Here is a 25,592-nt window from a genome sequence, read left to right on the forward strand (position 1 = left end):
TATTAACTCGGAAGAGCCCTAGATCCCAGTATGATGTCAATTGGTGTTTACAAAGGCCTTTGGTATGGTTTAGACACCAAAGAAGGTTAAGAATAAATATGGGAAGGGACCTTAAGAGATGTGAAAACCACCATCTTTGGCAGAATATTGCGCAAGATCAAGATACTGTATATGACCAGGTCTTCTCTGAATTTGTTTTAATTCTAACTGCAAAATCGAATTCTAATAGAAATTCAGTAGGAAGGTGAGATCCACACTTCTATGATAAATAGCAAGTCTCCCACCCAGGACCTCCTGTTGCACACCTCTCTCATCTCGCTTCTTCACAGACTGACATGTCTTGTATTTAGTGGCGCCGGTACCTTACCTTCATCTTGTTCATCCATGACCGGAGTTGCTCTCACCTCTTCAGCATCAACACTCCTCTCAAAACAAGCATCTAGGCACCCACCATACCATCTGCATTTTTCTGCCTGCTCTCCTAATGTCAGAAAGTCTACCAGTACATCCGAGCTTCTGCAGCATTTGTCTTCCCCTTCTACTCTCAACTGCCATATTCTCCTCCATTTCTGGTTGAACATCCAACTCACTGCACCCACATCCATGTTCTATATAGAGGAAATTGTTTTGTCTCTCCCCTCTCTTTTTTTGCTGTCCACTGCAGGATACTCTGGTCTCCGGCTCCCACTGCACCATGGGGGATACGTGGGCTTCCGCATTCATCCTCAGTCCCTAGCACTCAGGGCTAGGCAACTTGCAGTAATGGATTCCTCATCTTTTTACCTCCTGCCCCCCATTTTCAGCTGTCATCCAACTGCTCAGTGGTGGATGCTTCTAGCTCCATCTTTTCAAGAATTCACTTCAAAACTTGGGTAAATTCAGCAAGCGTTCATTTTTTTTGTGCTCTTTCGCACCAGGCTATTCTGCTGGGTCTTCAGCTGTGCCCTTCACAGATCTAATCCAAGCTACAGTCCTGCTACTGCTACTAACCGCGAGTACTATCACCTGTTCAATGATTTGTATCCAGACACTGAATTTATCAGGGGTAGTATGGCCTGGGCACCCTTACTCCAAGGTTGGGAAGCAGCCATTCCCTAACCCAGACTATCTTGTCTCACTCACATTTATTAGGATCTAATGAACTGATTATTTCATTATGAACACAAGGATTTGCAATTTGTCCTCACAGGCAAAACACCCATCCATGTTACTGCTGACTTATAACCAGAGCTTGCTGTTGGTTCAAGCTGTTCTGTCAAATATTACTGGAATACTTTGTCCCGATTCATTTTTTATACTAATCAGGCTAAGATTAGTAAGCATCAAAGTAATACTGAAGAGGAAGAGTATATTTTTTTTTAATGGAGTAGTGTTAAGAGACATTAGCTTCATATTTGTTCTTCAGAACTACAGCAGATTGTTTCGGAGCTAAATTCATCTCACTTAACACTAACTCTTAAATACCCACAACTACCTTTTGACATGTCATGACAAACTATGCGGGTAAGTAAAAATCAGAATTTTCATCAGATCCCATCACTAAAATGAGAATTTTGAGACCTTCTCTGAAGAAGCTAACTGGGCAAAAAACCCAGGGAGCAGTATAACAAAGTGCTTGGTATTTGGTTTCTTAATGGTACTGTATCAGGTTTTAAACAAAATACTGTAAATTGGCAATCACATGCAGTGTTTACCAATAACTTGTATTTCAGTAATCAATATGGCAGCTTAACTTACAGTGTAAGTTTTGTCTATTTCAGTAAGATGGTCTTCAGCCCTTGAAAAAAAAATACAAAGGACAAGACACTCACCTTTATTATATTACATCATGATCCAGGACAAATCAAAACACTTGGGTGTGATCCAAGCTTTATTAGAACAAGGATCTTGATTTACTTTAGTACAGAGAGCATGTACAGTATAGCAGTTGTTGGAAAGTTCGCTGTAGAAAGTCATCACAAGGTTTTTAGTCATGTGATACAAGTGCAGTTCTTACTGACTTAAAGGGGATCCTTTCAGCTCGAATAGACTGCTCATTCTTCATCACTGTCACTGCTGTCACTCGTCAAGGTCTCCAGTTCACCCAAGGAATCCCTAATATGAAAAAGTCCAAATTAATATTTAAACAAAGATCTGTCACTCAAAGAGCCTAACTATGCTAGAAATAAAATCAAATTCCTGACATTTCACGTCATATAGTAGACAAAATTGTGGTTTGACTGAACTGACTAAAACAGCTCCTTTAAGTATGGACCTTAACCCTCTTCTGCTTCAGTATTTTTAATAACATTTCTACTCTTGTATAAGCGACGCAACTCGTCAATGAATGGCTTTGCTTTAGCTCTAGAATAGTGTCAAGAGATTAGGTCTTACTTCTGTTGGTCAGTCAGCTCGAACTCTTCCTTCACTCTGCTGGCGAGCTCTGCAGTGATGGGCAAGCTGAATCCAGCCGACAGCCTGACCAGCTCCACAGCTTGGTTGCTGTTGTTGTTTGCTTTTGCAAAATTCACAAACTCGGCAAACAGCGCCACGCTGGAAAGATTAAGGAATACTCTGATCAGCTTCCCGGGGAACATTAAAAGACATCAAGGTGCAGGATAAAAGTCTATTTCACAAAGTATACAGAGTAGCAGTGATAAGTCACAAGTGCAGATCATACTTAAAAACAAAAACACTTACTCTGGCACTCTGTTGCTTGACTTGAACAACTGGAGCATTCCCCTTTTTGAGAAACAAAAAGAAAAGAAAAATACTGTTGGAGAACTTAATTTATTCTCAGTTGGAGATACAAAAGTTAAATTGAGCTAAATCAGTCCAAGCATTGTCTCTGCATGGAGAATCTCGTGTACTACAAGCTACACTGCCTGGCTGAGTAAAAAGTGTCCTCTTTACAGCAACTCCGCTAATGACACCATGGTTTAACCCCCAAACAGCATCTTTTCTCGTCGAATACCCAGCGTGATGAACGGACAGAGCCCAAGGTCAAATCCATAATGTCTGAATTCATTTATAGGGATCATTTAGAAAAGGATCATGTTATGTAAATGGCTCAGATTTAGGCGGTTGTATCGTGTCAGTGCCTCTCCGACAGCCGGCCACTCGCCTGCTGACAGAGAGCAACACTTCCACTCAGCCCCCATCATCAGCTGAGGTCCGTACCCCTGCGCCAATCATCACTGCCAGGTACATTAATTTTCCTCCATAGACGTATCTCTAAGCTTAGAATTTTAAAAGCCATGAACATTTCAAAGTAATCAGGTATTCATTCAACTTCTTGAAGTAACTAGCACTAAGGTTCCAGTTTTGGGCATTTATCTGTAATCATGTGACATCTCTTCAAACCGGTGACCAAATTGCACAAATCACTTTTTAGTAGAATGGTTGTCTATGCATTTTAAAAATCACAAGGGGGCAGCTTTACAGGAGTGTTGCTATTTTCCCCCCCACTCGATCGTACAGATGAGCCCAACATCAGGGTGATGCCAGGCATTTACAGCTCTTCTTCAGAAATCGTATTCACCTCCATGTCACGAACCCATCTTTAACTGATGGTCACAAACATTAAAAGGCGGCTTATGAACAACAAAGCTCACACTCAGCCATGTCTGCTTTTCCCCTGACAGGTTTTACTCTACACTAACTGAAATGATACAGCTACAGTTGCAGGAGGCAGGGTGTCCAATTTAACAACTAGCAAGTGACACTTTCCCGATGTATGATTAGCAGTCGGTGACTTTAAAAAAAAAAAACACAGCTTAAATCCAAGGCTAAAATGGACTCATGCATTGTAACTATACAATCTACAAGGCTCTGGGAGCGGTTCTCGAGGCTCGGGTTCTGCTTGGGCACTCACCAGGCCTCCTGTGTCCTGCCAGCTCTCAGCAGGAGGGTGGTGACGTTCCCCAGGGCGCTGGCTGTCCACTCCAGAGATCTGCGGCCCCGATCCCCGTGCTCATATTCAGCTTTTACTGCCAGGGCACACTCTGCGAAAGCCTGCTGGACCTGCAGGCACGACATAGCGCTGAAGAACCCCACTGCGATACACTCCTGAACCAGGCTAGAATTTCACCGATTTTCGAAACCATGAGAGATCGCTGTCCCAAAGGATACACACTAAGGAAAATAATTGCCGTTTGCAATATACCCCGCGCCAAGCTATTTTTATGGATATTGTATTAACGGGAAACAGAAGACTGCCTTTTCTATAGACAGAAATGCAAACAAATTCCATGTTAATATATGGTACCTGCAGTTGCAGAGGTTTTAGAAGCACTTACCTCTGAGCTGTGCTGGTCTCGAGCCATCAATGCCAATACCTCCTCTACCAGATCAGCCTTGTTTGCATGACCCATTTGCTTAATATCTGTGGGTATTCACAAACAGTGCAAGACATCAGGAACATTACTAAATCTGACAGCATGCAGATTGCTCCAACTCAAATGAACCAAAAACAGCTCATCAAAATTAAAACCCAGTCGTGCAAGTCAGCTCAGATTTAGGCGGTTGTATCGTGTCAGTGCGTCTCCGACAGCCGGCCACTCGCCTGCTGACAGAGAGCAACACTTCCACTCAGCTCCCATCATCAGCTGAGGTCCGTACCCCTGCGCCAATCATCACTGCCACTCACCATGCATTATCTCCTCATGTTTAAAATTAAAACAAAATAACTCTTTAGGGATTGAAAGAAGTCAGGCTTTTTTTTAATTAACCAGGTTAACCTCAATGTACTTATACGTTTAATCTTTCCTTACTTAAATAAACCCCTTAATGTTTTATTTAAATTAAAATGTTATCAACAAACAAAAACTAACCTTTCCATATCATTGGGATGAGGTCCAGTCTATTATCAGTGTCCAGTGCTTGGAGCAAATCCTTTAAGCCTTGAGAATTGGGATAGTACAACTAGGACAAAAAAAAGCACATTTCAGGTAAAAATCCACTCTAGTCTACAAACATTACTAAATCGTAATTTTAGAGTCCCGTAAAATGTACAGAACTGGAAATCAATAAAGCAGTTACATACAAATTGAGGAAAAAAAGCTTTTCTTATAATCACTCACAGAAGGTATCAGGTCTCTGTACCACTTCAAAATCTCATCGATGTTCTCCATCATACACAGCAAGCTGAAGAATCTTCCACTTGAAAAACAAATTGCAATAGTTTCTGACTTCACTGATGGGGGTCTTAGGTTCCTCTAAACCAATTCATTAAACACATGTTTCGGCATATTTGATCTTAGAAAGGACACTTACTAATAAACACTTCGCAGGTAAGAGTCACCCAACAACTGCCAGTTGTCTCCCTCCCCAAGGAATCTGTGCAGTCTGTAGGCTAGCTCGATGTCTTTAAGATCCAAACACTACAAAAAAAAGAGAAATAAGACTGAAGCCATCAGATAGTTCAAACAAAAAGCCACCATGGTGAATCCAAGAGAACTAAAAGGGTACTTACAATTTTCATGGCACCAGAAAAGAAATACACTGCAAAGGAAGAAAATAACAATGAAATAAAACTAAAAAGAGGGCGAGACCATCCAAGTATTACATTTTAACAAACTCAAGACATCCAAGTAGATCTTGACCTGAGCAGCATTTAAAAACTTATTTTTAAATCCTTACTAATGTTTGAAAACCTTCAGACTTGGGAAAAGAGGGAGAGAATGTGGAGTTTTATTACATGAATTCAAGTTTCCTTTTTCACTCTAAACTCAAAAACCCTGCAAATCAAAGCGCTAAATTAGAGTGGGTAAAGAGTTTGCCTATGTCATAAGAGCACTCGTACCATCATCAGGATCCTGAGCAACGAAGCTCTTTCCTTCAACTTCATCCATCACTTCATGGAGGATTTCAGTAGGGCCTCTGCCAGAAGAGGCTGCACAGGAAAGAGTGTTCAAAAACCATAAGACCCAAGTATATCCACAAGTGTGCCCCAATGGCCAAAGCTCTTGTTGCTCTATGTACAGCAGTCAGCTGCTGAAGAGACAGTAAGCAAGTAATCACAGCTGGTCGCACCTGATAACTTCATAAGGCTTTGGTGGTTCCTGCTTCTAAGAAGGGGGCAGGGACTACAGATTGTTTACTGCACTTATATAGAAACAAACAAAGGATTCATGAACTGTCATTTAGATCTTATTTCATCCGGCACTGCTATTCTGAAAAAAAAAATGCCAAGAACTGATTACAACAAAGGTCCAAACTTAGGGAACAAGAAAAGTTGGAAAAAGTAAATAACCCCAAGGATCCCCAAAACTAGAGATAGATTTTAAAAGTATACTTTACCAGTTTTGTAGAAAAGACCAAGGAGATGGTGAAATGTAGCCAAACTTGGCTCTGTGAAGCAAAATGAAATAACGTTTGTTGAGATAAAAACAAAAATGCTTAAGGGTTTGTACTGGGTTTTCAATTTCTCTTGCAAGAATACTATTCCCTAAAGACTACTTGGATGGAGCTTGTGAACCTTAATATCAGTAACACAAATTGAGACAACACTATATACCTATTTTCAGAACTACTTAAACTTCTGTAATACTCCTTTGGAGATCTGCATCCTGCCTGCCTGAAACAAGACTTTTGATGACATCTTTTTGCACCCCTCTGGCAGGTTACCATAGAAATGATAGGAAGTGCAATTTGATCACAGCAAATGAGTCGGTATGAATTACAAAAAGGCAGGTAATCAGGCCTAGGCTTTTCGAAACCAATGCATTAAAAAAAGTATTGAAGAAAATAAAGTACATTTTAAAAAGGTAAGGGATTTTTCTCTTTTCTTTTTCATCAATACAAAAAAAAAAATGAACTCACTACACAGAACCATTCCTTGATACATGTATATTTCACTATCCTTTTCAAAGGACAACAATCAACAATTAAAATAATGCTTAACAGATGACTAATACATAAAAAAACCTTTGCAGGAATTAAAATAGCACAATCTTGCGATATAAACATCCTGAAATCATTACTCAAGCAGTAGACCCACATAGGATTTTGTGCAAAGGGCTGGTAAAAAAAAAAATGAAAAGGACATTTTTGTCCTTATATTTTTAATGCAATACATTTCTGTACTTGCCAAAGAATGGCTCTAACGTGCGTAAATTTTCAAGCCGGCTCAGATTTAGGCGGTTGTGTCGTGTCAGTGCCTCTCCAACAGCCGGCCACTCGCCTGCTGACAGAGAGCAACACTTCCACTCAGCTCCCATCATCAGCTGAGGTCCGTACCCCTGCGCCAATCATCATCGCCGGCAGCCTATGGTAATTACAGGTACCTTGCACCAATCTTGCAGCCACTCATGTCTTGTTCACCCAAAGGTGTTAACTACCTGCACAGACAAATGGTGGCATGTAGGGGCTTTCTGCTATCAAACGTCCAAAAAACATGAAACGCTTGGTACTGAAAGCGTGCAAGTTCCACACCTCATGGTCATTTCTTCCTGTTCTATCTCAGGTGAAGCTTTATACAAGCGGCAGATATGTCTGGGTGTCGCCTGCTTGCGCGTCCTTCGCCGTTACTCACCAATGCCCAGGGCCTTCATCTCGTTGAGGGTGTGAAAGGCCTGGACTCTGGCCAGGGGCCCACACTTGCGCAGGCTCTTCAGCACAGCATTGAAAGTCAGCAGGTTGGGCTGCACCTTCTGCTCACCCATCTGGTTTAAAAGGTCCTGCAGGAGACAGTTCAGAATAGAAGTTAAATCCTTTGTACAAAGACAAAAAAAAAGTAACATCCTTGCCTTTTCAGTCATTGTTTTGATCTTAGGGTTTCTTTTTTTTTTTAAATCAGCAGGCAGAAGGTGCAAGAAGAGACTACACTTGGACAGTCTGTCACTGGACACTCACACGTGTCCCTGAGGGAGGAGGGGGATTTAGAGAGACAAAAATTACCTGGGGAGCACGACTTTGAACTGTGGGAGGAAATCAAAGCTGCCAGAAAACCCATCCGGACATGTGCAGAACAGGCAAACTCCACAACCTATCTGGCATCAAACCCAGGACCCAGGAGCTGCTGGCACCATGGTACCCAGTCCGGTTAATACATAAGGCTTATTTTATGCCCCCCCCCCCGACGGTTGCTGGGCATATAATAACTGGAGGTTCCAGCAGCGGTCAATGGGCTGCTACAAAATCAAAAAATTCCTGTACCTAGAAATTAACCAAAGGGGAGGAAATGGAAATTAAACCTTCTCCACCTTTAACAACAACCATCGTTCTCTAGGCTGTCGATAAAACCAGTTACTCAGTTTTCCACTTGAGATGGAAAATGATTTGCTCACAGCTGGAGTTAAGACTAGTGGATATATTTAAAAAAACTGCTATTAAATATAAAAACGCACAAAACAACTGCTGTAAATTTGGTTTTAGAAAAGCCTTACGAAAACAAGTTCCAGTTTTTCATTGTATTTCTCCTTGATTTCAGGTGCTGTTGCAAGCAGGGCATTGAAAGTGTGGACATCAGCTGCAAGAAAGAAAAGCCACAACTTTTAACACACACACACACATAGCGGGACACTGAAGGGATTAAATACATCTAAAATTTTCTATAAGTGTGCTGTACAATTAACGTGTGTGAGCTGAGGGTCGGGGTCTTCCAATTTGTACCAATTCTAGCTCCTGGATACATAACTGATCCAATTATTGACTTAGTAAAACACTTATATTCTACACTTTATCCAAGACATAGCCACAACTTTTTATTTTTAAATTAAACACTAATAAACTGTCCCTGTTAGAATTAACTCAAATACTTTCACAGACCCAAATCACTATTAATACTGAATGATCTAAAGCCAATTTAGAGAAACATGTCTCTGGCAATTACAGAGCGGGGTACTAGTCATTTTAATTAGCAAAAACATATCAGCCCCCGATCATATGAGCCAAGCAGATCGAGAAATTAGAACTGGACAGGTCCAGCAGTGCCCGGTTCTACCTGGAACCAGGAACTACAATGAGCCGGCTCAGATTTAGGCGGTTGTGTCGTGTCAGTGCCTCTCTGACAGCCGGCCACTCGCCTGCTGACAGAGAGCAACACTTCCACTCAGCTCCCATCATCAGCTGAGGTCCGTACCCCTGCGCCAATCATCACCGCCAGCAGCCTGCACGTGGTAATTACAGGTAACATCTAAGAGCATTGTGTAAAGAATCCGAGTTTGGGCTCAAAAGGTTTCTAAAAGTAGGATTTATTTTGTACAATTAAATAAAAAGACTTGGAGCTGTGTCAGTCACAAAACCTCCTTGGGCAGACAGGTGAATCCAAGTTGCAGACAGCAAAGTCTATACGTGAATCGCACAACTGCATTTACTTGTGAATATGGACTCATTTGCCACATTAAACCCAACTAAAACTACTTTTTAGATTTTAATTGTTACTAGAAAATTGCCTTAACAGGCAGAAAAAGAAAATGTGTGACCTACCGTGACCATAAAGCCGATTTACATTCGAAAAGCAGCTCTGCTCAAGTTACTTACCAGTCAGGCGGTTGTTCAGCAAATCAGTATACGTGTTGAATGCCTTTGTATAAGCACCACACTGTGAATTAAGAAAATGGTATACATGAGTAGACACTCTAGAATCCAATGACCTCACATTTGTAAAAGAAAAAGTCTACAAAAAGAATACTGTACCTTTACCATTCCTCTGATCAATGCACAGTAAGATCGTTCATTTCTCTCTGGCATCAAGTTAAATATTCTTTCAGCATTATTGTTTTCTCTGAACAGAAAAGAAAATGACTCTTTTCACGGAGAACTACGCAAACTACAAAAAGAAAAATCCCTGCAGAATCCTCTATGCACAAAAAATAAATCCTTTGTCTTAATACCTTTCAACAGGTCAATAATGCAGAAGATTACAGTTAAACAGACCTGCATACATACAGCATAAGATGTACATGTCATAGCTATATGCAAGTCAATGTTATATAAAAGCTCTGAACACTCATGCAAGAGACATTTCTTTTAAGCCACACCACAAACTCTGGTTCTAATCTGTTTTTTCCAATGTTTCTCTTTTCCGAACAACGGAAAAGCTAGCGATTTCGACAGCAGAGGCAGAAGATGGACTTGCCTCCAAACAATGCCAAGCAAATCCGAAGCTCTGCGCAGTCTTCCTTTATTACTTGCCATAACTTCTTGGATTTCTTCCTGGAGGGGAATACAATACTTTGTGAACAATCTGAGATCTTGACTGAGAAATAAGGTTTATAAAACTCTATAATAAACTCCTAAATCTACAGCACAATCTGTTAGACAATGGATTGTATTTAGTGTAGGTAGGTAAAGAGTGTCATATGACTCTATATATTAATACCATTCTCCCACCTCAACATGGTATTATCTCTATAATAAAGTGTACATTTTTGTATTGTAACAAAGCGATTTTGTTACAACAAAAGTCAAATCACAGTATGACCCCTAACTACTTCCTCCCGCAATGTAGCTCTGCAGGATCTTGTAATTATCTTAAACAAGCAAGAGTGTTCTTACATCGATGATTCAGACCTCCTTGAATAAATGAGATGATTTGCTACACCCCAAGAATAAACCATCAGGTTTTACACGTGAAACAACAGGAATCCGGTACATGAAGTTCCATCTTACAAGAAGTTTTCAAGGAAAGATTTATTTATAAATTGATGGAAGGGTGTAACAGAATTAAGCAGGGAAGCCCTAGAGTCAAGAAGTCAACAAGGAAATATGTGCAATGGCTAAATAAAAAAAATGAACAATATCCGTAATAATTTATAGTGCATGATAGACTCTCTATAACATAAGACAGATGTATTGGTCACAAGTCTGATTAAATTTAACTGAAATGTTTATCGGTACTCTTTAGTAACTCAATATTCAGTAACCCTTATAAATACACAAGGTGTAAAGAGCATAAAAAGAATTCAGAATTTTGTGCATGTCTGCATTTTGAAATGGATGTGGGTATAACGTTTGCAGCAATCAATGTAATTTGATCAATCCTGACCAACTATAATATACTTGTAAAAGGTTTATTCCATGCTGAAAACACAAGAAATAAAACAACGCTTCTGCCTTGGACACCTGAAGAAGGCTCCACAGCCGAAACATTGCGTTTTCTTTCTTCTCTTTTCAGCATAGAATAAACCTTTACTTGTTCCCTTGCAGCCTACGCATGCTGACGCAGCTCCCTACTTGAACTACTTCATAATATACTTGGATGACAACGTTGCAGAAATCCTAAAATCACCACGCGAGGGAGGGCTCTTTGGGCACAAGTGACACGGAAAGGCAGAAATATTTTCCTCTGTCAAAAGGTCTACCATCGACATGGCGGAACATTACATTCAGGCAGACATCCAGCAGTGGAGCCAGGTACACTACTGATTAATGAAGGTTCACAACGATATGCTAACTGCACTGTGTACAAAAGACCAGTTCATGGGGAGATCCAGCTATGAGGACTTGTGAAAGGGTGGAAAGTCACTATGGTGACACTCACAGTGACAGGGCAATCTGAGCACACCGATTAACACTGGTCAAGGGTTTGAAGCTCACTCTCTGCCCTTCCTGTGGGCATATGTTAATCAGCATAGTAAATTTATTTACGTCACTATCACACAAATAGATTGGCATGGCACCTGCTACACGAAAAACTGTCAGTGGCCAGCTTTGTGAAATTTTGGGAGTAACACGTTTATTTTGGTGGTCAGTATATTATTTAAGTAAAAATCTTAAAGTTATTCGCCAACTGTTTCTTATGAAGGGTTCCCATCCGTCTGTCTTCAACGGTACTAAGGCTGCATCTTATTTAAATCAGCCAATGGAAAGTTGTTTCACTAGAAACACAGGTCTTGGGTTTATCCAATCAGCACTTTGCAAGCCAGTCAAGTTTAATGTTACATCAGCCCTGATGTCAATGAAGATACTGTACCACTTCTTCAGATTCCCTTTGCTCAGGCATGTCTTCTCGAACAGGGTCCCTGTCTCCATAAAAAGAGATCAGATCCAGAAGGTCGTTCGTGGCTTCGAGAGAGACTGCAGTTCCTGCATCAAGGATCCAAAAAGACATCACTAGAGAAACCCAAAAAATGATTATCCTTAAAACAGCCGTTACCCCGGTAAAACCTGAACCTAAAGGTCAGAGCCGGGACATGGCCCATAAAGGAGGAGCTGATTTTTAAGGAATGAGAATTTTTTTTAAGTGACTACAGTCAAAGACACCTATAAATCTCTAAGAAACAGAAGATGTAAGTGACTGTTAACGCCGAGATACTCCTAGATGAAACAATAAGAAAATAAATACAAGGCTTCTCTGATATCTGAATTTTAAAATAGCAAATACTAATAGGATTTCCATTTTAAGACAAGGGATGCACAATCAATCATTTATGGAATAATCAGAGATCACTATATAACCGAGGCTTTCATTTTTGTTCCCCTACAGATTCAAACAGTTCACACAAAATTACATTTCTTTTACTTCCAAAGCTGGATTTAAACCTCTCCAACAAAATAAGACCAGCTGCAGCTGCTGTCCTCTCACAGAGGCCCAGAGGGCAGCGTGGAGGCGTAGAGGGCTGAACCTCCACTTACCTGTCTGCAGGAGCTGGTCGTAGACCTGCACCGCCGCCTTCACCTTCCGCAAGCTGATGCGCTCCTGGAGGGCAGCTTCACTCACCTCTGTGATCTGAGGCTCAAACGTCTCGGGCATCAGACACTGCAGATGGGGAAGAGAAAATGTACCATGGTGGCTGAAAACAGCTTCACTAAAACACAGGGTAGAAACAAATTAACCTTAAAATTATGGCCAGCTGAAAACTACAATCCTCTTGCTTTAAAGAAATATTTAAAACAGAGGTATCTAACCCTGGTGTGGCTGCAGATTCTCTTTCCACCTCAGCTCTTAAGCCTGTTATTGACTTAAATGGACCAATTTAACAGCATGTCCTATCTCGTCGAGTGCTTGTACTTTAAAGAGACCATCCTGGACCGGGACTGAACATATCCAACAGACGTGGAAGGCTTGTCTTATTTTAAGGGGAGACAGTGAACTGAGGTATTTAGGAGGTCTACTCCGAAAAATGTAAAAGAAAAAATTCTTTTCACACTCGAAGAAGGCTCCACAACCGATATGTTGCGTTTCTTTTCTTCTCTTCTCAGCATGGAATAAACCTTTACTTGTTCCTTGATTTAAATTGGTCTGTTCACTGCTTTTGCTGTACTTGGAAAGTTAAGTGTTCAAACCCCACATCTGCTTCAAGTTTTTAAGTAGAAAGTTAGCACCAGCAATAGACAAGCCATCTTTCTCATTTCTTTAAGTCTTACAATTTTCACATTCAATCTCCAGGTGTTGTTGTATCGACATTCACTGTCTGATTCACCTTCTTTGTTTTCAATGTACATTTACCACATACTGACATGTGATAGGGCTGACAACTAAACGTTAGGCAGTTAACTTTACCTATTACACAAACATTACCTTACACCCACACTCTGCTTTTCTATATTCTCCGGGCCACAGGAAATTTAAACTAGTCTGGCAAACCACCACAACTTTCAAGCAATCAGCCAGGGATTAGTTTTGTTTAGTATGATGGTATCATCATTGATACAATAGCAAGATGTATAAAGAAAAATTAATAACAGTTGTAAAAGTACAGGTCTTTCCTCAGTCATTTAACACATTTTCAAAACAAGTATACTTCAGGTACAAACTTACTGGAATATGTGGTTCAGCAAAGTCTTTCTTGAAAAACCTTGGAAACGTATTGATAATATATTTGGCTGCATTTCTTCCAGACTCCTGGGACAGGGAATATAGCTTCTGAAGGAACAAAGACACAAGCTAGTTGGTTAATGGATAACGGGACTCAAACTTAAGATAGTAATAGTGCTAAAAGAAACTTACAAAGAACCCACAATCCAAATGTTACAACAAAAGCCATTTTATTCCAATTATTTTAATTTGAAATCATAATGTTACTCCTTTCATCCAAAGAAAGGAGACACCCTTCCCTCACAAACCCCATTACTCACAAACTCGGATGATGTCCGGGGGGTAAGATAGGGGTCATCTTGAAATGCATAATGTGCTGCTGTGGGGTCCTGTGGGGAGATTGCATTTGTTTGCTTATTGTGTTAAAACTGAATTTATATAGTTAAATTACAAATAGTTATATGTGGTATATATAAAAAATTTACAATCCATGTGGTTAAAGGGTAAAAGAGGGCCTTGATGTTATATGAGCTTTTAAAAACTTTTTTCCCCCAAATAAAATGAAAAACTTACCCTGTTAACTGTGGAGGAAAGTGCCTGTAGTACTGCCAGTTTATCCCTAAAAAATAAATTTTGAATTGAATTGAAGAAAACACAATAATATGCTTCACTGAAAAAATATTTCTCAGAACTTAAAATTAACTGAGATATTCCTACATTAATAACAAATACAGATGACTTACCATGTTTTCTTTTTCGGAATTAAAATCTCTTGAGGATCCCCTGTGGAAAATTCCCATAATCACATTGATCATTTTGCACAAAAACACACCCTTGACACGAATCCTCAAAAACAACCACTCTGTTGTACTGTAACTTAATAACAACAACATCACTATTAACGCTTTACAATTTCTTGCATTAGGAATTTGTCTTTTTGCATACCCCAGCTTGCTCTCCATGAGACACACAGACAGGGAGAGAAGCTTGGGGTTGGAGCGCAGGGTCAGCCATTTATACGGCGGCCCTGGAGCAGCTGGGATTAAGGGCCTTGCTCAGGGGCCCAACGGAGTAGGATTCCTCTGCCAACCGGCAACGTTCCAGCCACAGAGCCACCGTTAATGTAATTGTACCTCAGTATCACCACCCTTCACTGTCCGTCAGTAAAAAGAATTCTACAATACACCTCCGTCACATGCTCGTTATACAGTTACCGTCGATGTATTCGCATTTCCTTTTCAGGACATCATGGACCCCTTTTTAACAGATCGAGCTCCCCAGAATAAAAGAGCCCCTAAATATTCTTAAATCATATACTAAAACATACCTGTTTTTTGAGCCGATGCCTGTAGACACAACGCAGAACGTCCAGAGAAATCCCTTGAAAAAAAAATTTCGTGAAGCACGCATTTTAAATTCATACGAATCATACAGATTCAAAGTTGGTGAAAGCAGTAGGCATATCGTTTATCTACAAAAGCAATCATAACCGTGCTCACGTCCATCGCGAAACCTTTTTCTGGATCGGGTCTTGACTAAGTAAATTTTCAAAAATAATTTAAATTGTTGCACAAACCCTGGATCATTTGAAAACTACAAAGATACCCTTTATTGAACATGGTCTAAATCAGACCTACCGCTCAATTACAGGTCAAACTCTAGAGTAGGGTTGCATAATCATTTCATGCTAAAAAGTTAAAATTTAAATAAAATATTTTTTTTTATAATACTTAATCCTTTAGAAGTCTCACCTCATACGCCAATATTTACCAAATATTCTTTTTGTGGTCCTGCAAACATTTAAACCCGCTTGCGTAGAGGGCGCCGCCATTTTTAAGGACACCAACAGCCTGCTGGGAAACGGTTGTACTATCTCTAAGGAAGGGTGGAATCAAAATGTTTTATAGTTCAAACATTTATCTTCTGTTATTTTTTCTGTTTGACTTTAAGTGAAAACTAAATAATATATGTTATATTTTATTAAAAACTACACATTTATTTAATTAAATCATTACTTTAAAAAAGATTATTAGTATCCCCCCTAACGTTTTGTAATAATGGAACTGTCCATACTCAGTACCACGTGTTGGGAGTTCGTGGTGCCTTTTCCATGTGTGTTGTTCGTCTGAAAATAAATAGATGTATTGACGTTAAATACTGTACATATAAAAATGCTGTTTGCTAAAGATGCACCATGGCGGCGCCTCGAAGGCATGTCCTTTGGAATGTACTCCACAGATGAAATCAGGTAAGCAGTTTAACAGCGGTTTTAACTACTCAGGATATGACAAGTACAGTAACTTCAATTAAAAAAATATTCTGCGCTCTTGGAATACAAAATCCTTCTCCCAGAATCACATTTAGCCAAAGTTAACTGTGCAGTATATTGCTTTACACCTAGTCTATCATATAAAAAAGTTTAAAAACTTTTCTGCTTGTAATTTAGGGACATTTACTGTATCTTACAATATTTAGGTTTTTATTAATTGATTGATTTACATTTTGCCATTACCTTAATTGAAGGGGGAAGATTTGAGCTCCAGCTCCCGAACCTTTCCTTATTTCCTTATACCTTTGTATTTGTAATATTAGTTTGAACAATTTTAAAGAAACTTTGTACCCTAACTCCAGATGAGCCCGAGAACATTTCTTTTTTCAGTAAAGGGTAATGTTTTGTTCATGACACAAGTAGTTTACTAGCAGTTGAACTAAATCATGTATTAACTAAATATTTAAAGACTCCAACTTTCAGATGTGTATGCAGTATTGTTGTTTAGGTATGGACTTACATTTATTTGAAATATCAGACATGCAACTTCCCAAAAGTCTTTTTACTTTTCAGGAACTGAAGGAATTAATGGAATTTGCAGCACAGTGTAGTATGGGAACAGCTTAGCGTGTGACAAATTTGTATACTCTTATTATAAAGTTATTTTGTAATATTCTCCTGCTAACAAATCAGATGAACTCGGCTGTCCAGCTGGGATGTCCTGTCAGCTAACAAATACACTTGGAATCCTGAATAAAAGGTATTCTTCTCTTCTTTCCTAGGAAGCTTAGTGTAAAGACAATCACTAATCCCCGTTTTCTGGATAATGTGGGGAACCCAGCGACCAATGGTTTGTATGACTTGGCATTGGGCCCTGCCGACTCTAAGGAAGTCTGCACCACCTGCATGCAAGACTTCAACAAATGTCCCGGCCACATGGGTCACATAGAACTGCCTTTGCCTGTGTACAACCCAATGTTCTTCGATGTAAGTGCTCACTGAGCTTACATTACCCTTGAAAATAATAAGGTTCCAAATGTCAGTGTTTAGGGTGGCGTGGTGGTGCAGGGGTTAGCATTGTTGCCTCGCAGCACTGGGGCCCTGGGCTCAAACCTGCAGCTGGGATTCTGTCTGCATGGAGCTTGTGTGTTCTGATCACGTTTGCTTTGGTTTTCTTTGGGTACTCTGGTTTCTTCCCTCTGTCCACAGATATACTGGTAGGTAAGCTTCTGGGAAAATTGGCCCTGGTGTGAGTGTGTGTGTTTGTGTCTGTGTGTGCCCTGTGATGGACTGGCATCCCATCCAGGGTGTACCCTGACTTGCACCTCTTTCTTGCTGGGATAGGCTTCGGCTCCCTTGTGACCTTGAATTGGATGAAGCAGTTGGAAAATGAAGGGATGAATGTTAATGTTTAGTGACAAAACTCGCTAGTTGTTAGGAATGAGTGAGTGCCGTGTGCTTTTTGGCTGACCAGTTGTAGTCTGTAAATACCAAAGTTCCTTGTGTGACACAATTTAGACAATTAAATCAATAAGTTCTGAAATAAAAGCAACACAGGGTATTTTTCTTGAAAAGCACTTTGGTACGGTTATTTTAGTGGTAGAAGATCAATTAGGTAGCAGCGTCAGCATGCATAGGCTCAAAGGAATAAGTAAAGGTTTATTCCATGCTGAAAAGCGACACAACAGGAAATTACTGCCTTTTTTCCTCTCCCTCACACCTGAAGAAGGCTCCACAGCCAAGATGTGTGGCTTTTCTTGTCAGCATGAAATCAGTCTTTACTTGTTCCTATTTTAGTTGTAGCTTTGTTTAGGTTCCTCCTTCAGTAAAGCAAAGCAGGTTTTGTCAGCACAGTTGCTTTATCTGTACCAGAGAGGTTTAAGACTGGATCTGCTTTATAAAAAATGTTTAGATTATTGCGATCATGAATCAGTATTTCTCAGCTCCAAGAAGAAACATGAAGGAAACTCCATAAAGAATTCTGTAAATGTGTAATGAGGTAAGGATAATAAGTTTAAACAGACGCCTGGGGACCATACTGTTTTGTCCTTTTTTTTAGTGAAATAATTTAACCTTGCGTTTGTAAGTGGAAAGTGCTGGAGACTGTTGTGGTTTGACATCTTGTGAGGAGCTGTGTCTCGACCAGTTCCAGGTCTTGTATAGCATGTTTGCGTTAGAGTAGTGATAGTCACTCCTGGTCCCAGAGAATCTTGTCATATAATTATTTTAATTACCTCTGATCTGTGGATGACTGAAGTGAATTATTGATTCAGTTGTGTTATTATTAGTGTTTTATGCATCTTAAGCTATAGGTCATTTTAAGTTGCCTTTTCAACTTGTTGGACAATGGCCCTGCAGGATCAGAGAGCATTACTGGACAAGAAAGTGCTGTGGACTGAGTTCCACTCTGTGTTCTTCTCAGAAACTGTACCTGCTGGTCCGAGGCTCCTGCCTGAGCTGTCACATGCTGACGTGTTCTCGTGCTGCTGTCCACCTGCTCCTCAACCAGCTGAGGGTGCTAGAGGCAGGAGCCCTTAATGCAGTGTACGACCTGGAGGCTGAGCTGAACAGGGTACGTGCTTTCCAGACTTCCATTCACAGACTTAGTCAGTTCTCAGTGCTACCAGCTGGAATTGGAACAGGAAGGAAGAAATGTACCATACCATTTAGCATACAAATATTGAACCAGGTTAATATGGCTATTTGTATAAAGCTATTTTTATCAAACCACTTGAAATCCACAAACAGAGTTAAAAATAATCTACGTCACGTTAACAAACCGGTTTGGCTCAATTCTTTACCGTTTTCATTTTTTGTCTCGTCCACAATTCTCTTATTACAATATTTCTGAACTGAAGAGTTGTATTAGCCAGACACTCCAATTGGAAGTGGTTAATTGACATTTATAAATGTATAGGAATCACATCCATCCTCTGGAGGGGGGATAAAACCATGAACTTGAGCTTGACGTGACGTTTGTTGCAGTACCTGGAGGGCAATGTGTCGGCCAGCGGTGTGGAGATACAGGAGGTGTTGGAGGACTATACTAAGAAAATCCTGAGGACCGCCATAGGCTGCAGTTCCCCGGTGAGTCACACTGGCCCTTCCTGCTCACCAGCACAGCCTCACAGGGAAATACCGAGCCAGAAGATTCCTACTGTAGTCCCAGTTTTTTATGGAAATTATAAGGATGTAAACTAATGGTTTCTGAAGCTGTGGGAAGATATGTTCAAGGGGAAAAGGAGCAAGTGCCTGGAGTGACAGGACACAGTGTGGTTGTGTGGTTGTGCAACACACAACACCAGCTTGCCTGTACCAACCAGGGAGGCTTAGTTAAGAAGCCCTAAGGTCTGTGCCATTAGGGATGGAGGTCTGACTGGGACTAAGGAAGGAGAATTTGTAACATCTGGGTTTTACTCTCATAAGCACACACAATAATTGACATACTTTGGAATTATGATTTAATTTTTTTCTGTTCATTGTAAAAATATTGATATTAAAAACAACAGATTTCTGTAAATAATGATGTCCATTCAGTAGGTAATGTTTAGATGGGAAATTTAATGTACTGGTCCTATTTTATCACAGGGGTATGGTGCATTTGAGATGGAACTTAGTGAAGCTTTTTTAAAACTGTTGAGAATTCTTCTTGTGAGAAATCTAAAGTTTTAGTTTTTACAGTCAGAAAACCAAATGACAAAAGCTGCAGAATGGGAACTTTTTCTTTGCCTTGTAAAGGTTTTAAAACAATCATTACAACTTAATCTTAGATTTCACAAACTTTAATTCAGTTAGAACTCCTACATAAATAAACCGATCTGTATTTACATTTAGACAAAAGAGTTATGCTGTTCCTTTTCCAGGTAAAGAACGTTTGTGAAATTAAGAACAACCTTATCAGCAATTTCTGGAAACTTCACGTGAAATCTAGAAAATGTCCAAACTGCAAGTAAGTGCTATGAAAGCCCTGGCTAGAGGCCAACTCATATAACTTTGTTCTTTTTGGTGCAAGTAAGTCCATTTTAAAGGTCACTTCACACTGGAATAAATTAAATCCACACAAGTGTTACATCCATTGTCACTTTCATTGTTTTCCTTGACACTGTAGATACACTGTAGTTGTATCATTGTCTTTCAGAACTGGATAAATTGAAGAGGCATTAGACTTATGTGTGTTGCAGCTTGCTTTACATTGTGGCAGCTCCATTGGCTTTCCAGTGAAACCTGACTAAACAGTATGCTGACAGTGTCTCTGTCCTCGCTTGTCTTTGTCAATAACTACCTGCACAGTCATGAGCAGCTGGGTGTGTTCATATTAAACAGGGTCGAGCCTTCATGGTCACAGTTAGGTGATGCTGTTGTGTTAAAGAAGTTTTGCGTAACCTGAGCTTTGTCTTACATCGAGATTAATTGTTTTGCCCCATGTTTTTGAGAAAAGGGGAGTTATAAAGCTCCTTCTACTTCACACCTCTTTAAAATTTACAGCTAAGCCGTTTTAGAAAGGCCAAAAGCAGGTTTCACCAATATCGCCACAAGGTCATGGGTTCTAGCAAATCACCAGGGTGGCCATTGTGCAACAGGCTGAGGAAACCTGTGGTCTATTTCTGGTAATGTGCAGCAAATGGTTTAATGCACTTTTCTTAAGAGCTGATTTTTCTTTAAACTTCTTCCACAGAACTGGTCGATCAGTTGTCCGGAAGGAGCACAACAGCAAGCTTATAGTGACCTTGCCCTCATCTGTGCATAAGGCAAGCAAGACAGGTGAAGCAAATCAGAAAGAAACTGAAGGTAAAGTTGACATTTGGAAAGTTGACATTTTTTCTAGTTCCCTAAATTATTCTGTAGGCATCACATAGCAGTTTTGCTTTGGCCCCATATACATGTATTGATCAGATAGATGAAGTAATTGTTTGCCTACTAGGGGGTGATGGACAACATCTGTAGTGTCCAATGAAAGGGGATACTTTTTCACATGATTGAGGGTCATTGAGCTGTATTTTTGACAAAGTTCTCAATTTCATGTTTAACATGGGAAAATGCATTTAAAAATGAAAATAGGAGGCACTGTTTACACAAACAAGCTACTGAGCCATGTTGTAGAAACTGATACCCTGACTTATTTCAAGAAATGGCATTTGTAAGCTTTTGTATGTTCTTAGTAACTTGAAGAAAAGTACTGCAGTATTTAAATTAGCAGGTGCAACCCAGTCCTCTCAAGTCCTCTAATTTTGTTTAGCTTACAGTTTCCCACAAGGTAAATTGTGTACACATGTGTACATCGCCAAGTTCAGAACCTTCTTATGATATGGCCAACAGCCATATCACTCTGCAACTCACAACTGGGAACCCACTGAAGCTAAGCAGGTGTGAGCCTGGTCAGAACCTGGATAGGAGACCTCCTGGGAAAAACTGAGGTTGCTGCTCGAAGAGATGTTCATGGGGCCAGCAGGGGACGCTCACCCTGTGGTCTACGTGTGTCATAATGCCCCAGTATAGTGACGGGGATACTATACTGTAAAAAGGCGCCGTCCTTCGGATGGGACGTAAAATTGAGGTCCTGACTCTCTGTGGTCATTAAAAATCCCAGGGTGTTTCTCGAAAAGAATAGGGTTGTAATCCTGGCATCCTGGACAAATTTCCCATTGGCCCTTACAATCATAGCCTCCTAATAATCCCCATCTACGAATTGACTTCATTACTCTGTTCTCCTCTCCAATGATAGCTGGTGTGTGGTGAGCGTTCTGGCATACTATGGCTGCTGTCATATCATCCAGGTGGATGCTGCACATTGGTGGTGGTGGTGGTGGTTTACATTACCTGTAAAGTGCTTTGAGTGTAGTGTCCAGAAAAGTGCTATATAAGTCTAAGCAATTATTATCAGTTATTCCTTCTTCAAATATTAGTGTTTTGGAGTTCATTTTACTAACACCTATGTTTAAAATGTTCTTACAGGTGATTTTGAAAACAACATTTTGTTAGTACTGTATAAGCTTCTAAAATATGTATCTCTGCTGCTTGTAGTAATTAATGAAGCCCAACTGGGGAAGCGTGGATATCTGACGCCCAGCACCACCAAAGAACATGTCCTGCGACTTTGGGAAAATGAAGGTAAGACTGAATTCTTAGAAACAGACACAGAAGTAATAAGACAGTTTTAAGCGGTAGTAGTTTTTCTGTAGCGTTGGGCTTAAGAATAAAATGGTAGGAGACAATATTCCTATTTCAATGTTCTATTGTCAAATTTAGAAGCTAGAAACTAGACTTTGTGTTTTGTTTTTAGGAGAGTTTCTGTCAAGGTAGTGTGGCTATTTAAAAAAAAAACTTTCAAGATCTGTGTTTTATGGCAATAAGTGGTTTAGGGGGGATTCTGACTTAAAGGCATTTATTCATAATTGCACAGATGGTAGCTTCGCACCATTGGTAGTTTCCTAGATCTTCTCACATGTCTGGTTAGATGGTCGGCTAACATCTAAATATTTCAAGGACAGTTCAGTACTGAATCTCTTTGTTTTTCAGGGTTTTTCCTGAAGTACCTGTTTTCAGGTTTGGAGGTCTATGAGAACTCCAAGAGCTGTTTCAACCCAGATGTGTTCTTTCTGGAAATTCTGGTTGTCCCTCCGTCCAGGTTAGACTTTCTATATTGTTCTATATTCTAAATTGTCTTTTATTTTACACAGTTGGCCTCTTCAGACAGTCAGTGTGAAGTTAAGTGCCAGGATGGATATGGTTGGGGTCTTCAAAAAAAATTACCTTTGTAGTTATGATCTCTTCTCTCTTTTTCTTCTGACCAATCACAACACTTCAACTAATGATGTGACAGGTCTACTTTACCCTACTTTGAATGCCTCCTGTTCAACACAGAAACAGACACAGAAGTGTCTGTTTGGTAAAATAAATCTATGTGAAATATTATAATCTCTTGTGTAATAAAAGCTTCCTCACAACACATGAATGCCACATTCATGATGTGGCTACCATACTCTCCAGGCCTAAGCCCTACTGATCGTCTTTGGGATGACCCGGGATGATGTTTGGCATCTAGGACTTGGAGACTAGTGACTTAATTAGCTGTTCTGTCAATATGGTGTACTTGTATGCCGTACCCAACTGCAGTAGTGTCAGGTTTAGTGGGAAATTGTATGTTTGTGTATTTCTTGTCGTGGTCTGGCTAAATGTCTGCTCTTCTGTCCAAGCATTGTACTCGTCTTGTTCAACCTCAATCTCTTTACTTCTGTTTATCTGCAGTAAGTCAACATAAGTATTCCTGGTGAGAGTCGAAATCTTTTTACATTTTATTTTTCCAATAAGGAAAAAACACACAAAAATCCTGACAGCGAGACGATGGTGTGCCTTTATTGACCAATCAGTGTGGGCCAGATGTGTCATGCAGGCTGCCTGTGATGATCCACTGATGAATAGTGACGTGGTGTTGACTTGAAGATTTGGGGTCATAACATAAGATAGAAATTCAGAATCACAAAGGGTTTTAAAAATGTATCTTTGTGTATTGAAGGATGACTTTTGTCACAGTGCCTCCCAGTTCTGTTCTGGGTTAATTATGTGTTTTATCTTTTAGCCCAGCAACGTACTGGCAGGTTCATTGTTTTTTTTCGGGGAAAATTGGACCTTTTGCCTTGTGCCCGTTACTTGCTGGGACAGGCTCTGGGTTCCCCCTAGACCCTGTATTGGATAAAGCTGTTAGAAGATGGATGGATGGATGGATTGAAATCATTATCCAAGAAAAGTTGATAATGTAGTTCTACTTTAAATTAAAAATAGGCTGTATAGCATACATTACATTTTTATTAATCAGTTTGCAAGGACTGAATTATCAGTAAAGGCCTTTTATTTTAGTTTGTCTTAAATTGAATTTTTGTGTAGATGGCCCAAAAGAGTTAACCGGAGATTTGCCTGTCAGTCATCAGTGCAGGAGCTTTGTGATGGGTCCTTCAGCTGTTAAGCTATCTTGCAGCTACATGTCGCTGTTCCCCCAGGTATCGCCCCATCAACCGTCTGGGGGATCAGATGTTCACAAATGGGCAGACGGTGAACCTGCAGGCAGTGATGAAGGACAACACGGTGATCCGGAAGCTGCTGGCCCTGATGGCACAGGAGAAGGAGAAGGCACTTGAGCACACAGAGACTGAGACAGCAGAGGTGAGCGTAGTACCAGTCTGCGTGGGGCCTGGCCAGTACAGGGCTGGGAAGCTTCCAAGAAAAGATAAGTTGCTTTAAATGGTGTTGGTGAACAAGTAGGTGGCACTCTTCTCTTTGGAGCAGACTCTCCAGTATGGTGACTGGGGACTTTTCCACATTTCTACCTGACCCGGATGAAGTGGGGCTGCTGGTACAAAATGGCTGCCATTCATCACACAGATAGCTGGTGCTGGACCTGAGCTGAACCTGGTCCCAAGCACTTTGGGAACCTTTGGAATGACAATTGACATGTAAAAGTAGTTGAATGATTCGTAATATTAAATTTGATTTTGCCAGTGTAAGTACAAGGCAAGCCCTCTAGCCAGTGCAGCAAAAGCTTATCTTTGTCTTAAAATGCTGGGCTATATAGATGTGAAAAGACAGTTGCGTGTCCTGAAGAACCCTGAATGTAATGGTCCTCCATTGGTGGGTAATATCCATGGCCAACCCATGGCAGCTCATTGGACCTGAGCTTATCCTAGTATCCGTAGTGTTAGGCAAACAGGACAGCATCAAGACCCCTCACCCCTGAACAGGATGTTGGCCCATTGCAGGATTTACTTCCCAGCAATGCTGGTCCCTGTTTATACAGCCATAAACTAGACTTGACTAGAACAGCTGTACCCCAAGGTATAACAGCAGTGTTGGCATCAGGAAAATGAACTCACAACCCTGCAGTCATGAGATCAGAGACTTACCCACTACCATACACTGCCGCATTAAAATACTAAAATATCTTAAGTAGCCTGGTTCAAATGCAAATGAACAATGTAAAGAATCAGTTTTTTCTTAAGCTTCTAATATTTGGAGTGGCATCATAGAAGATAGTGGTATAATTTAATAACCATGTACAAATGAAAAAAAAACTACTGTGAGAAAATAATAATGCAAATGCTCAGAAATAGTGCTTGATGCACAGGATAAAAAGAATGGATAGAATCCCCAGATGAATTAGTCACTAGAATCAGATGAGCTAGTATTGCCTCTTGTTTGTAACCTTTCTGAGGTTTTTATGTATTCTTAGTGTCTTCCGTAGGGGGGGTAATATATAGAAATATTTTTTGTATATTGAATTTTTATTTCTGCACTTTCTCTGTCATGTTTTGTCCGGCTGTCTCCATACCTACACTCACATATTCTGGTTTTCTGTCACTGTAGGCGCTGGAGGTGGAATCCAGTCAAACTGATAGGGCCTTCCTAAGCACTATCCCAGGACAGACGCTCACAGATAAGCTGTACAATGTCTGGATCCATCTGCAGAGCCATGTCAACATTGTGTTTGACAGTGATATGGACAAGCTCATGGGTGATAAATTCCCAGGAATTCGGCAGGTGGGTGTTGGTTTCATGACCTGTTGCCTTTTCAGTGATTGTGAAAGAAACTGTCCTGTTAACACAACTTGCCTAGAACCTCGGGTTGCATTGTTTTCTGCCTACAAAATGTCA

General features: G+C 40.3%; 2 protein-coding genes and 4 non-coding genes across 6 annotated transcripts in view; 1 reads left to right on the plus strand and 5 right to left on the minus strand.

Annotated features, from left to right (window-relative positions):
- Positions 1 to 1,797: 1,797 nt before the first annotated feature.
- ptcd3 (pentatricopeptide repeat domain 3) lies at positions 1,798 to 15,532 on the minus strand. The gene is made up of 24 exons (XM_088630856.1): positions 15,433 to 15,532; positions 15,009 to 15,061; positions 14,425 to 14,464; positions 14,255 to 14,300; positions 14,002 to 14,070; positions 13,685 to 13,789; positions 12,559 to 12,682; positions 11,897 to 12,009; positions 10,061 to 10,137; positions 9,619 to 9,706; positions 9,463 to 9,523; positions 8,367 to 8,449; positions 7,514 to 7,658; positions 6,280 to 6,330; positions 5,783 to 5,872; positions 5,453 to 5,481; positions 5,254 to 5,360; positions 5,061 to 5,139; positions 4,812 to 4,902; positions 4,278 to 4,363; positions 3,854 to 4,002; positions 2,680 to 2,721; positions 2,374 to 2,532; positions 1,798 to 2,094 (listed from the first exon to the last, which is right to left on the minus strand). Exons 1-24 carry the CDS (start codon positions 15,510 to 15,512, stop codon positions 2,034 to 2,036), a joined length of 2,028 nt encoding a protein of 675 aa, XP_088486982.1. The 5' UTR covers positions 15,513 to 15,532; the 3' UTR covers positions 1,798 to 2,033.
- On the minus strand, positions 3,045 to 3,183 carry LOC148678037 (small nucleolar RNA SNORD94). The gene has a single exon (XR_015940305.1). It is a non-coding gene; the product is annotated as a small nucleolar RNA SNORD94 (small nucleolar RNA).
- Positions 4,485 to 4,623, minus strand: LOC148678038 (small nucleolar RNA SNORD94). Its single transcript, XR_015940306.1, has one exon. It is a non-coding gene; the product is annotated as a small nucleolar RNA SNORD94 (small nucleolar RNA).
- Positions 7,104 to 7,242, minus strand: LOC148678039 (small nucleolar RNA SNORD94). The gene has a single exon (XR_015940302.1). It is a non-coding gene; the product is annotated as a small nucleolar RNA SNORD94 (small nucleolar RNA).
- Positions 8,947 to 9,085, minus strand: LOC148678040 (small nucleolar RNA SNORD94). The gene has a single exon (XR_015940303.1). It is a non-coding gene; the product is annotated as a small nucleolar RNA SNORD94 (small nucleolar RNA).
- Positions 15,533 to 15,767: 235 nt separating the features above from the next.
- polr1a (RNA polymerase I subunit A) overlaps positions 15,768 to 25,592 on the plus strand; it is a 46,809-nt gene continuing 36,984 nt past the window's right edge. The window contains exons 1-10 of the mRNA XM_088630857.1: positions 15,768 to 15,929; positions 16,733 to 16,937; positions 18,373 to 18,522; positions 18,936 to 19,037; positions 19,814 to 19,899; positions 20,626 to 20,738; positions 21,972 to 22,058; positions 22,467 to 22,575; positions 23,945 to 24,107; positions 25,305 to 25,478. Of these exons, the coding sequence (XP_088486983.1) occupies positions 15,853 to 15,929; positions 16,733 to 16,937; positions 18,373 to 18,522; positions 18,936 to 19,037; positions 19,814 to 19,899; positions 20,626 to 20,738; positions 21,972 to 22,058; positions 22,467 to 22,575; positions 23,945 to 24,107; positions 25,305 to 25,478 (1,266 nt within the window). The 5' untranslated portion in view covers positions 15,768 to 15,852. The remainder of the gene's footprint in view (positions 15,930 to 16,732; positions 16,938 to 18,372; positions 18,523 to 18,935; positions 19,038 to 19,813; positions 19,900 to 20,625; positions 20,739 to 21,971; positions 22,059 to 22,466; positions 22,576 to 23,944; positions 24,108 to 25,304; positions 25,479 to 25,592) is intronic.

Source organism: Lepisosteus platostomus, chromosome 1, assembly GCF_059453375.1.
Source record: "Lepisosteus platostomus isolate fLepPlt1 chromosome 1, fLepPlt1.hap1, whole genome shotgun sequence".
Taxonomy (NCBI): domain Eukaryota; kingdom Metazoa; phylum Chordata; class Actinopteri; order Semionotiformes; family Lepisosteidae; genus Lepisosteus; species Lepisosteus platostomus.

What these genes read in the sequence shown, in the direction of transcription:
- ptcd3 (XM_088630856.1), bottom strand. Translation starts at nt 15,512, where the DNA reads ATGGCGGCGCCCTCTACGCAAGCGGGTTTAAATGTTTGCAGGACCACA. An exon ending in CCCGGACATCATCCGAGTTT is followed by an intron (nt 13,790 to 14,001) that starts GTGAGTAATGGG and finishes TTGTTCCTTCAG; the next exon opens with AAGCTATATTCCCTGTCCCA. An exon ending in ACAGAGACCTGATACCTTCT is followed by an intron (nt 4,903 to 5,060) that starts GTGAGTGATTAT and finishes TTTTTGTCCTAG; the next exon opens with TTGTACTATCCCAATTCTCA.